Here is a 13,372-nt window from a genome sequence, read left to right on the forward strand (position 1 = left end):
TATTTCTTTAATTTTGTATCTACATGAGATGGTGGGTGTTCACTATACTTACTGTGGTGTCTCACTTCATGATGTTTGTAAATCAAATCACTGTGCTGTACACCTTAAACAGATACAGTGCTCTGTGTCAATTATATCTCGATAAAACTAGAAGACAGGATAAAGAAATGATTTAGACAGTTAATTTTACTGTTATTGACTTCTAATTTAATTCCATGGTGGTCAGAGTGCATACTTTGTATGATTTCAGTTCCTTTCCCTCATTCCCTCACCCCACATAATTATGAGACAACACAAGACCTTTATATAAATTAAAACAGATGTCAGTATATCAGTGTCGGAGAGGGATCAAAATGGCAGAGTAGGAGGACATGGAGCTCACCTCCCCACACAAACACATCCAAAATACATCTACAAGTGGAACAATTCTCATGCAAAACTAACTGGAAACTGGCAGAAGAACTCCTATACAACCAAAGCTGCAAGAAAGATCTCCACATACCTGAGTAGGATGGGAAAAAAAGGCATTGGAACCGGATCTGCACCCCTGTGAGGGATCTGTAAGGAGGAGAAGGTCCACGTGGATGGACCCTTGCCCCGGAGAGCGTGCAGGTTGAGCCGCAGTCTGGACATCCTGATCCTGGTGTCATACACAGAGAAGACAAGCCTGCTTGCCTGCTGGGAAATCTGCTGAGACAGATACAGGGCTGGAGAAGCCTAGACTCCAGTCACAAGCTGGCGTGCTAACAATCAGGGTGGAGAGAGCCCTGCACTGGCAGCTGCCACCTTGCTGCACTTCCCAGTCCAGAGGGGTGGACACCCTGGGTCCACTCAGTAGCTACACAGAGACAGACTGGGGCACCAGGGGTGTGATCTGGGCAGAACCACAGAGGCTCTTGTCACTGCATACATGGGGTTGGTGGGTCAAACTGGGCAGGCATTGTCAGCACACACACAGGGCAATGCCACAGGAGTGCACAGCAGCTAGGCGCTGAATCTCTGGCAGACAGGCCATGGGAGAGGACTTGTCTAGCTATGCAGAGACAGTCTGGGGGACCTGGTCTGTGATCTGGGTGGGGCAGAGACCCCCACTGTCAGCGAGCTCAGGAATACATAGTGAGAGAGCATCCTGGCTCCATCCACTACACAGTGCAGCCTAGCACTAGATCTGGGATGAACACAACAGAGAAAGGGATGCGACCTTGGGCTGCTTCTGAGCAGAAACACAGAAGCCATCACAGACAGAACATGTGTCCTCTGTGACTGCACAGGCCTCCCATGCTTCAGGAATCAGCTCCTTTGGGGCAGGGCGCACACTCAAGGACAACAGAGCCTGATTTAACCCAACCCTCAGGGCTCCTACTCCAACAACTGGGGAGCAGACCCCCTGCCTCGCATCCAGCACAGACTCTGAACACCACAACACCAATCCCCCCCCCACCCCCCACTTTCAAGGGGATAATGGTCAGCACACTCTGAGGAAAGACGTGGCTGGCATCCATGCTGGAACCAGCTGTTGCACTAAAAATATTGGACACACACAGTCTACACAGGGACATTCCCACATAAAAACACCTTTTCAAGACCACAGTAGGTAACTGTTTCTCTTTAATTCAGAGAGACAATGAAAGTTAAGTAAAATGAAAAGGCAGAGGAACTACTCCCAATAAAAAGAACAAGAGAAATCCCTTGAAAGAACAAATAGTGAAACAGACCTCACCACTCTAACTGATCCCAAGTTCAAAAGGAGGTAATAAAAATGCTAAATAAATTAAGAAATATTAGTGCAGATCACTGTAACAGGGGTATAGAAGCTATAAAAGTGAACCAATAAAAATAATTCAATTGCCAAGATAAAAGCCGATCTAGGAGTAATGAATAACAGGCTAAGTGACACAGAAGAACGAATAAGTTATCTGGAAGATAGAATAATGGAAATCATCCAATCAGAGCAGCAGAGAGAAAGATAAATGAAAAAAATGAAAGCAACTTACAAAATCTATGGGATAATATAAAACACACAAACCTACACATAATAGAGATTCCAGAAGGAGGAGAGAGAGAGAATGTGATCAAAAATGTATTTGAGAAATTATGACTGAAAATTTCCCAAAACTAAAGAAACAAACAGATATCCAGGTACAGGAAGCACAGACGGTCCCAAACAAGATGAACCCAAACAGACCCATGCAAGACATATCATAATAAAAATAGCAACAGTTAAAGATAAAGAGAGAATTCTAAAGGCAGCAAGAGAAAAACAAAGAGTTAATTACAAGGGAACCCCCAAAAGAATGTATATATATGTAAAACTGAGTCACTTTGCTGTACAGCAGAGATTGGACAACATTGTAAATCAACTATACTTCAATTAAAAAAAAAAAATAACCCCCATAAGGTTATCAGCTGATTTCTCTGCAAAAACTTTACAGGCCAGAAGAGAGTGGCATGATATATTCAAAGTCCTGAAAGGGAAAAACCTACAATCTAGGATACTCTAACCAGCAAGATTATTATTTAGAATTGAAGGAGAAATGCAGGATTTCTCAGACAAGCAAAAACTAAAAAATTTAGCAATACTAAACCTATCCTAAAAAAAAAAAAAAAAAAAGAAAGGTGTTCTCTAAGTAGAAAAGAAGCAAGGATCTATAGAAAAGGGAAAATCACAATAAGAAAGTCAAATGTATAAAAGGAAAGAAGATCACTAAAATAAACCAATGCATAGATTAAAAAACAATTTAAAAGGTAAAAGTGATTATAACTACAATAAACAGTAAAATGATAAGCATGAAGATGTAACCTAAGACATCAAAATCACGAAATATGGGGGAGGGGAAGAATAAAAATGTAGATCTTTTATAATGTGTTTAAATGTGAATGACTATCAGTTTAAAGCAAGTAGATATACTTATGGGCCAGCATACTTGAACTCCATGGTAACAACAAATTAAAAACATGCAGTAGATTCACAAAAACCAAAAAGAAAGGAACTCAATCATACTACAAAAGAAAATCATCCAGCCACAAAAGGAAAAGAAAAAGAAGAAATGAACATAGAAGAATTACAGAAACAACTGGAAAACAAGGATTAAAATGGCAATAAGTACATACTTTCAATAGTTACTTTAAATGTCAGTGGACTAAATGCTCCTATCAAAAGATGCAGAGTGGCAGATTGGATTTAAAAAAACAAGAACCTACACTATCCAGCCTACAAGAGAGTCACTTTGTGGTAAAGGACACACACAGATTGAAAGTGAGGGGACAGAAAAAGATAATTCATGCAAATGGAAACGACAAGAAAGCAGGGATAGCAATATTTGTATCAGACAAAATAGACATTCAAACAAAGGCCATAAAAAAAAAGAAGGGCATTAAATAATGATAACAGGATCAATACAAGAAGCTGTTACTCTCTAACATATATGCACTCAACATAGAAGCACCTAAATATAAAAAACAAATACTAACAGACATAAGGGAAGAAATTGACAATGATACAATAATAATAGGAGACTTTAACACCCCACTGACATCAATGAACAGATCATCCAGACAGAAAATCAATGAGGCAATAGAGGTCCTAAATGATATAATATACCAGCTGTACTTAATTTACATCTGCAGAACTCTACATCCAAGAAAAAAACACAAAAAAACAAAAACAGAATACACATTCTTTTCAAGCACACAGGGAACATTCTCTATAATAGACCACGTTCTAGGTCACAAAACAAGCCTCAACAAACTTAAGAGGATAGAAATTATTTCAAGCATCTTTTCTGACTACTATTGTATGAAGCTAGAAATCAACCACAGAAAGAGAAATAGAAAAGGAATGAACACATGGAGACTAAAAATCATGCTACAAAAAACAATAGGTCAATGATGAAATCAAAGAAGAATTCAGAAAATACCTAGATACAAACAAAAATGAAAACACAACCTTACAAAATCTATGGGATGCAGCAAAAGCAGTTATAAGAGACAGTTTCATAGCAATACAGGCCTTCTTCAAGAAGAATAAAAACCTTAAATAAACAACCTATCCTACCACTTAAAAGAGTTAGAAAAAAAAAAAAGAACAAAGAAAGCCCAAAGTCAGCAGAAGGAAGGAAATGATAAAGATCAGAGAGGAAATAAATAAAATAGAGATCAAAAATAGAAAAAAATCAGTAAAACCAAGAGCTGGTTTTTTGAAAAGATAAACAATATCAACAAACCTCTACCCAGGCTCACCAAGAAGAAAAGAGAGATAACCCAAATAAACATAATAAATGAAAGGGGAGAAATAGCAATACCAAAGATACAAAAATCATAAGAGAATACTATGAATAATTATGTGCCAACAAATCAGACAACATAAATGAAATGGACAGGTTTCTAGAAATATACAGTTTGCCAAGACTGAGTCAAGAAGAAAGAGATAATTTGAACAGACCAATCACTAGAAATGAAATAGAATCTGTAATTTTAAAAAACTCCCTGCAAACAAAAGTCCAGGACCAGGCAGCTTCAATGGAGAATTCTACCAAACATATAAAAAAGAACTAATACTTATCCTCAGACTATTCCAAAAAATTGAAGAGGAGGAAACAAATTCATTCTTTGAGGCCACCATGATCCTGACACCAAAACCAGACAAAGACACTACAAAAAAAGAAAATTAGCCCACGCACCACAATGAAGAGTGGCCCCCGCTTGCCACAACTAGAGAAAGCCCTCGCACAGAAACGAAGGCCCAACACAGCCATAAATAAATAAATAAATAAATACTTAAAAAAAAAAAAGAAAATTACAGGCCAATATCTTTGATGAATATAGATGCAAAAAGCCTCAATGAAATATTAGGAAACCAAATCCAACAATACATAAGAAGGATTATACACCATGATCAAATTGGATTCGTTCCAGGGTCGCAAGGATGGTTCAGCATTCACAAATCAATCAATGTGATAACCATGTTAACAAAATGAAAGTCAAAAACCACATGATCATCTCAATAGATGCAGAAAAGGCATTTGACAAAATTCAACATCCATTCATGATAAAAACTCTCACCAAAGTGGGTATAGAAGGAACAAATCTCAACATAGTAAAAGCCATTTACAACAGACCCACAACCAACATGATACTCAATGGTGAAAAGCTGAAAGCTGTCCTGATAAAATTCCGGAAAAAAAAAAGGATACTCACTCTCACAACTTCTATTTAACATAGTACCGGAAGACCTAGCCCCAGCAATCAGACAAGAAAAAGAAGTGAAATGTATCCAAATTAGAAGGGAAGAGGTAAAACTGTCACTATTCGCAGATGGTATGATATTCTATATAGAGAACCCAGAGAACCCTAAAGTCTCCACTCAGAAACTATTAGAACTGATAAATGAATTCAGCAAGGTAGCAGAATATAAGATTAATATACAGAAATCTGTTGTATTTCTTTACACTAATATTGAAATATCAGAAAGATAAAGTAAAAAAAAATCCCATTTAAAATCATGTCAAAATAAATAAAACACATAGGAGTAAACTTAACCAAGGAAGTGAAAGACTTATACTCTAAAAACTATTGATAAAGGAAATTGAAGATGATTCAAAGAAATGGAAAGATACCCCATTCTCTTGAATTGGATGAAATAATATTGTTAAAATGGCCATACTGCCCAAGGCAATCTATAGATTTAATGCGGTCTCTATCAAAACACCCATGACATTTTCACAGAACTAGAATAAATAATCCTATAAATTATATGGTAACACAAAAGGCCCCAAATTGCCAAAGCAATCCTGAGGAAAAAGAACAAAGCTGAAAGCATAACCCTTCCAGAATTAGGAATCAGCATAGTATGGCACAAAAACAGACATATAGACAAAAGGAACAGAATAGAGAGCCCAGAAATAATCTCACACTCTTACGGTCAATTAGTCTACAATTAGGATGCAAGAATATACAGTACAGGGACTTCCCTGGTGGTGCAGTGGATAAGACTCCATGCTCCCAATGCAGGGGACCTAGGTTTGATCCCTTGTCTGGGAACTAGATCCCACATGCATGCCGCAACTGAGAGTTTGCATGCCACAACTAAAGACCCCACATGACGCAATTAAGGAGCTGGCAAACTGCAACTAAGGAGCCCTGGAGCTGCAACTAAGACTCCACACAACCAAATAAATAAAAATAAATAAATATTTATTTTTAAAAAAAGAATATACAGTAGAGAAAAGACAGTCTCTTCAGCTAGTGGTATTGGGAATGCTTGACAGCTACATGTAAATCAATGAAATTAGAACACTCCCTCACACCATATACAAATATAAACTCAAAATTATATAAAGACCAAAATATAAGACATGACACCATAAAACTCCTAGAAGAGAACATAGGCAAAACATTCTTAGACATATATCATAGCAACATTTTCTTAGATCAGTCTTCCAAGGCAAAAGAAGTAAAAGCAAAAATAAACAACGAAGACCTAATCAAACTTAAAAGCTTTTGCACAGCAAAGGAAACCATCAACAAAATGAAAAGGCAGCCTACAGAATGGGAGAAAATATCTGCAAACAGTGCAACCAACAAGGGGTTAACATGCAAAATATACAAATAGCTCACATAACTCAGTATTGAAAAAACAAACAACTCAATCAAAAAATGGGCAGAAGACCTAGATAGACAATTCTCCAAAGAAGACATACAGATGACCAAGAGGCACATGAAAAATGCTCAATATCGCTAATTATCAGAGAAATGCAAATGAAAACTACAATGAGGAATCACCTCACACCTGTCAGAATGGCCATGATTAAGAAGTCTACAAATCATAAATGCTAGAGAGGATGTGGAGAAAAGGGAACCCTTCTACACTGTTGGTGGGAATGTGAATTGTGCAGCTTCTATGGAAAACATTATGGTGGGTCCTTAAAAAACTAAAAATAGAGTTACTATATGATCCAGCAATCCTACTCCTGGGTATATATCTGGAAAAGAGAAAAACTCTAATTCGAAAAGATACATGCACCCCAATGTTCATAGAAGTGCTATTTACAGTAGCCAAGACATAGAAACAACCGAAGTGTCCATCAACAGATGACTGGCTTAAGAAGATGTGATGTGTGTATATGTGTGTGTGTGTATACACACACACACATATAATGGAATATCACTCAGTCATAAAAAAAGAATGAAGTATTGCCATTTGCAGCAACATGGGTGGACCTAGAAAATATTATACTTAGTGAAATCAGTCAGACAGAGATAGGCAAATACTATATGATATTACTTATATGTGGGATCTAAAAAATAATACAGATGAGCTTATTTACAAAACAGAAACAGACTCAAAGATATAGAAAAGAAACTTATGGTTACCAAAGCAGGGGATAGAGGGAGGGATAAATTAGGAGTATGGGATTAACAGATACAAACTACTATACATAAAATAGGTTAGCAACAAGACCTATAAGTTCCCAGTATAGCACTGGGAACTATATTCAATATTTTACAATAATCTATAATGGAAAAGAATCTGAAAAAAATAACTGAATCACTATGATGTAAGCCTGAAACTAGCACAATACTATACTTCAACTATACTTCAATTAAATACACACACACACACACACACACGTGTGTGTGTGTCTTGGGGCCAGCGGGCAGCACCACAGTGGGGTGACCACCCTTACCCGTCATCCCTACTCATCGACACAGTTTCTCTTACTTTACTCAGAAGGCAGTTTGCAGTAGCTCCTGCCAAGAGAGTTCCTCTCACTTTCAGTGTTAAGCGTATTGTGTCTGGGTAAGATGTTATTAGGAGAAGGTGAGTGGAGGCCATACTTGAACTCTATATTATCTTTTCAACTTTTCTGTAAATCTGAAGTTAATACAAAGTAAGGCCATGAAATAGGTGATCATTACCTCAGCTGTCTCCTATAATTGAGAGTTTCATAAAGGGAAAATGGTAATAATACATTTAATTCAGTTTGCATCGGTTTGACCTAAAGGAGTAAAAGAAAAACTCTGTTAATAATTTCTCATTTTTAAGTTCAAGTAAACAGGACAGTAATGGTTCCATTATTTTAGGACATGAGAATGAAAATTGCTAAAAGATGTAGGTTTAGATCAGAGACTTGCGAGAAAGTAGTGAAGGTGGCCTATGAAGCCAGATTTCAAAACAAGTGAGGACACAGGAGCATTGAATTATAAAGCAACTGTATATAAATAATGGTGTCTTTCAGTGAGTCTGCATGGATGAGAGAATATTTATAGATGCAGAAGTTTTCATATGCTCTTAGGATCAGAAGGAAAACCTAGTAATAAGAGATTTTGGATGCTGGAAATAGGAGACAGTGGATTTGATACTTTCTTAAAGGAAGTAGGGGTAGGTAGATGAAAGACCATGCAGGTGAAGAACTTGGCTGTGATTTAGAGATGGTAAACAAAATGTACAGTGATCATCATGCACTCATCACCCAGCAGTTCCTGACTTGGTTTCATCTACACCCCTGCCCACTTGCCCCCTCCCATATTGTTTGTGAAGCAAATCCTCAGCAGGTATAATTTCATCCATATATATTGCAGTATGTATCGTTAAAAAGTCCCCTTTAAAAAATAACCAGCACCAGTTTCACCCCTAAAAATAATAATAATCCCTAACATCACCAAATAACCAGTCTCTGTTCGAAAGTCCAATTAGTTCATATATGTAAGAAATGATTTCATTTTCTTACAGTTTGTTTGAAGCAATATATAAAGAAATTCAAACCATTATAATCAGACAATATCTCTTAAGTCTTTATAGTAGACTTTTTTTCCCTTGACATTTATGTATTGAAGAATCTAGATCATTTGTCCTTGACTTAGTCAGTTCTGGCTGTTATAAGAAAATACCATAGACTGGGTGGCTTAAACAGTGAACATTTACTTCTCACAGTTCTGGAGGCTGGGAGGTCCAAGTCAAGGTGCAGCATAAATCTACCACTTACTAGTTGTATGTTCTTTGTCAAATAACCCTTTGAAACCCTTCTGAGTGTCTTGTACTTGTAATATGAAGCAGCCTCGATGACACCTTCTGGATATGGGCACTGCCACCCACTGTCACAATGCTGGCCGCCCTGCTGGTACCCACTCTTTGGTGCTGCCATGATCTCCAGTGGGAGCCTTTGTCAGCATCTCCCGGGGCTGTTGCTTTTTTTTTTCCCACCAGCAATGTAGGAAGCCCATAGTATAGAAGCAGTATAATACACATATAGAGACATATTAGTTTGGGGACAAAGAGCTGATATTTCATTTGTTTAGAGTCTAGAAGGAAAGTATAGACCCACCACTTCCCTTATGTCCCAACTTGATTACAGGTTCATTTCTGAAATAGGTTGGACACATAGTGATTACTTTTCAAAATGGTTGGACCAGGGATAGTTACCAGTATATGGAGGACTATTGTCAGCTGCTAGCATCTGTGTCCAAAAACCCTAACATGAAACCTTAAGAGAACTACTGTTGGTGCCTGAGGAGTTGAGTCCTCTCGGTAATAATAACTGCATGAATGAAATCAGTATTTGGATGGGGAAAGAATATCCCATATTGGAAAGTAATCATAACTTTAATACTTGTGTGTGTGTGTGTGTGTGTGTGTGTGTGTACGTGCTTTGACAGCTTTTTGGAGACTACAGCCTATTTCTTCATGAGACCAAAAATTGGAGAGAAGGAGGTGTCCCCAAATGTTTTCTTCAGTATCTGGCATGAATTCAGCTCCGACTTTAAAGACTTTTGGAAGAAAGAAAACAAACTTATTCTACAAGAGAGGTAGGTGTTTTTCATTTACACAGTGGCACTTTGAAACTGGTGTTTTCTCGGGTGTGGCCAATTAGGGCTTGCCAACTTTTATAGCCTGAATGAAAACTTAGGTCCTAACCCTGGGTGTCCAGTCTGAGAGGGTGCTGAGATCGGACAGTATTTTCAGCCTGAGTAAGAAAAGTCAGCACAATGGCTGTGACGCTACAAAGGACAGCTAGGGTGATGGTTTGCCAGGACCACCTTCTGGTAAAACAGATTCTGTGATGAGGAGGCCACACAGAAGCAAACAAGGTAAGAACAGGAGTGAAAGACCCCTGCCGAGATGACAAACCCACTCACTTCAAAAGACCATAAGGCAAGATGAATCAGTTTGGCTTTATTTTCGTTCAATTCATTAGATACTGTCAAAATTTCACCATTCGTATCAAAATTTCTCCCAGGTGTCACCAAGAAACTGATGATCAATATTTTTTAAAAGATTTTTCAGGAATCTTATCAGATCACATCGCGTTTCCTTAAGTAAATTCTTTCAGGAATGAAGGGAAGTTTCTCTTCTTAAATACATGAAATAGAGTCTCTGTCACTTGATTATGAAGATCACAGAGGTGTCCTGTTACCAAATCAGGAAGCAGGCTGGCCCACTCACTGCAGCATCCCCAAGTAGCTGGGTCTGGAGGGAGAAGGAAAAGGAAACCAAACCCTAATCCTGAACCAATTACTGCGCTTTCCAACATCCTGGCCCTAATAAGGACTTTGCTTTAGAAACTTACCTCCTAAGGGACTTTATCCATCAGAGCACAAAATTCCACAGTTTTCGGCTTATCATCTTCATTTTGGTCTTGCTTACATACAAACCACGCTCGCCTGCCTAGTCTTCATCTGTAAGTAGATTCTCATCCATCCTTAAATCAGGTGAAGTTAATTGCAGACACGTCCTGAGCGTGTGGACTGTGCCTGGCTTGTGCTCACTCACAGAATTATCTGCCTAGAGCCCAGGCTCCATCAGAGAAGGGAGTCTGCTTCAGCGAACAACGGATGCAAAAAGAGAACAGTCTGAGCAGAATGAAAACACTGAGCTTATTCTACCTCAAAACACATCACCAGGAGTTAACATAAAAGTTGAGATGGTAGTCAGAAGTCCATGCGGGTGAGACAGGAGGGAGAATCATGTAAACACGGGCACATTTGGACCACCGTTCATTTCTTTCAGACTTAGCTGTATGTTTCCAGTTTTTCACCCAGCAAGGCTTGCTGAGTTTGGACAACAGTGAGGAGGAAACTGGATTTAACGTCAGCATGTCACAGATAACCTCCCTTCCTGACGCCCGCTACTCCCCACGTGCCTCCTTCAGCGCTGATCTAAGTCTGGGCCCTTAGGAAGGGCCTGGAGCTCGTTCACACTGGGGAACAAAACGGAAAGATCAGTGTTTCACTTTGCGAGGGAGCTGAGACAATCCTGACGAGAGTGGAGATGGTGGGATATAGGCATGGACAGGGCAGGAGTGAGGAGACCATGGTTGGAGGGCAGCTGCCCTGAGGACACATGGTGAGCAAGTGAACTGCAGCAGAGGCCGCAGGCCCTGTGGAGGTGGCTCTGGAGGTCCTGGCGTGAGATGGCAGGGGGACTCTCATCTGAGCTCCCATTACTGCGTGGCCTGTAGGGAAGCTGCTGAGAGGCCCCCGTGGAGGTGATGTCGGGAAGGACCAGCCATTTGCAGCCTGTGCTCTCTGAGATAGAGTTGTGTTTCCAGGTAACGCTACGATTAACAGTCCACTATTTATGATAGTTTATGCATTGGACATGCCCACTGAATATCTCATAAAATCAACCCAATCCTTTTTGTATACTTCATCCTTTGCTAAAAGAATACGATGGGCGTTTTGAGTCACCCTTGGTGACTTCACTTTCAACTTGGCAGTGCTGTGAACTGGCATGTGACAGGTACTCTCCACTGCACACTTCTCATTTTCCTAAATCATTTGTTTTTAATGAAAGACTAAGGAAGAACATGTGGCAGGTGAGAGAGCGTCTTGCCCTCTGACTCCCAAACTATATTACGTCTCTTGGCAAAGAGACTGGTTTGAAAACTAAGACTGTTGGTCTGAATTGTTTGTAGCAAAATTTTGTCCCTTTCCTTAGTGGAAAACCAGCCACACAATTTCCAGGAAACAGTGTGAAATATAAACGGCGGGCCCCTTATTCAAAAAGTATTAACAATTTCAAGACAGCAAACGGTTAAACCAAGTGCAGAGCCCTGAGAGGGGGCCCTGTGTGCTGCACAAACGCCCACCCTTGAAGGCGGCCTTGCCCTGGTGTAAGCTTGCTGGCACGTGCTCTATGGTTAGGTGAAAGGGTGTTTCAGGAATGCTCTGATGCCCCCAGACGTGTACAGGACATGGGGTGCAGCCAGTGGAGGGGTTAAACCCCTGACACACCGATGTCAGTGTGAGCAAGGCTTCAAGTGACATGTGCTTCAGGTGGGATGCTCTCCCCAACCTGAGCGTTCCCTCCTCTTCTCCTGTGATATATACTGGCTGCATATTTTCATAGTCCTGTGCTGCTCTTACTTTATACCATGACTTCTTCCATGTTTGCATTTGTCTTTGTTTCCCGGACATGGTGTTTTGTGTCTTCTTTTTCAGTGTCGCTCTCAGGGCCTCTAGGCCGCAGTGCCCCCTTTTGGTGTTTCCATACATATTTGCTGATTTGACTTGTTACATTGTATTTGATTCAGACACGGAAATAAGAACTTAGCCTAATAAAGTAATGAATGTGTTTTCTTAGGTAATCTAAGTTTGCCACTGGAGGTAATAAAAACCCCACTCCAAACACTGGAAGCAAAAAGGGAGACTTTGTTTAGATGGTCAAACCACAGAAGAGCAGGATGGAAGGTGCCTGTGGATGCCTGAGTATGGAAATCCTAACCAACCACAGCTGTGCAGGGCGGGGTGGGGGGGGGGCTGTTAGTGAGGTGTGTCTGTACCTGCCACCCTCCACCTGTCTTTTAAATGCCCTCTCCTCCTCCTCTCCTCCCTCTCCTCCTCTCTTTCTCTCTCTCATCCTCACCTCTCACCCTCTCTCACTTTCTAACGCCCTCCCTCCCACCTGCTCTGTGCTCCAGCCTAACTTCCAGGCCAGGTTGTTTCTTTATGGGTGGACCCCTGGCCATCAGTCCAGCCATGGCTCACGTTCTCCCAACCCAGGAGGAGAAGGCATTCTCCACCCTGTAGAAGAATCCCAGGGAGGAACTCCAGAGGAGTCGTGTTCATCTTTGGATCAGCCACAGTGACCAAAGGCATGGATACCATGGTTGGTTCAGCAGTTCACAGACCCAGTCCAGCAGCCAGAGGGGAGTGTTGCCATGGTCGACAGTCTCCTTCTCAGCACTGTCACTGGAGTTAGGGAGAGCAGTTGCCCAAAGAAAGTAAATAATAATCTACTAGCCCTAATTTATTAAGCTTTTAAAGATAACCTGTGTAATTAGCAGAATGTCTTAGCATGGTAGAAATAACCCAAAAGATGGTTTAATGGTGTGGTTGAAAATTTCTTTTCTGATCAAGTTTTCCTTGCTCTAAT

At 40.1% G+C, this 13,372-nt stretch overlaps 1 protein-coding gene across 2 annotated transcripts in view; it reads left to right on the forward strand.

Moving 5' to 3' along the window:
- Positions 1-13,372, forward strand: part of FMN2 (formin 2) — a 1,374,845-nt gene that overhangs the window by 1,332,848 nt on the left and 28,625 nt on the right. For both annotated transcript variants that reach the window (XM_082423440.1, XM_082423441.1), the window contains one exon: positions 9,655-9,804. In XM_082423440.1, the coding sequence (XP_082279566.1) occupies positions 9,655-9,804 (150 nt within the window). The remainder of the gene's footprint in view (positions 1-9,654; positions 9,805-13,372) is intronic.

Source organism: Balaenoptera physalus, assembly GCF_965194825.1.
Source record: "Balaenoptera physalus genome assembly, chromosome: 14".
Taxonomy (NCBI): Eukaryota; Metazoa; Chordata; class Mammalia; order Artiodactyla; family Balaenopteridae; genus Balaenoptera; species Balaenoptera physalus.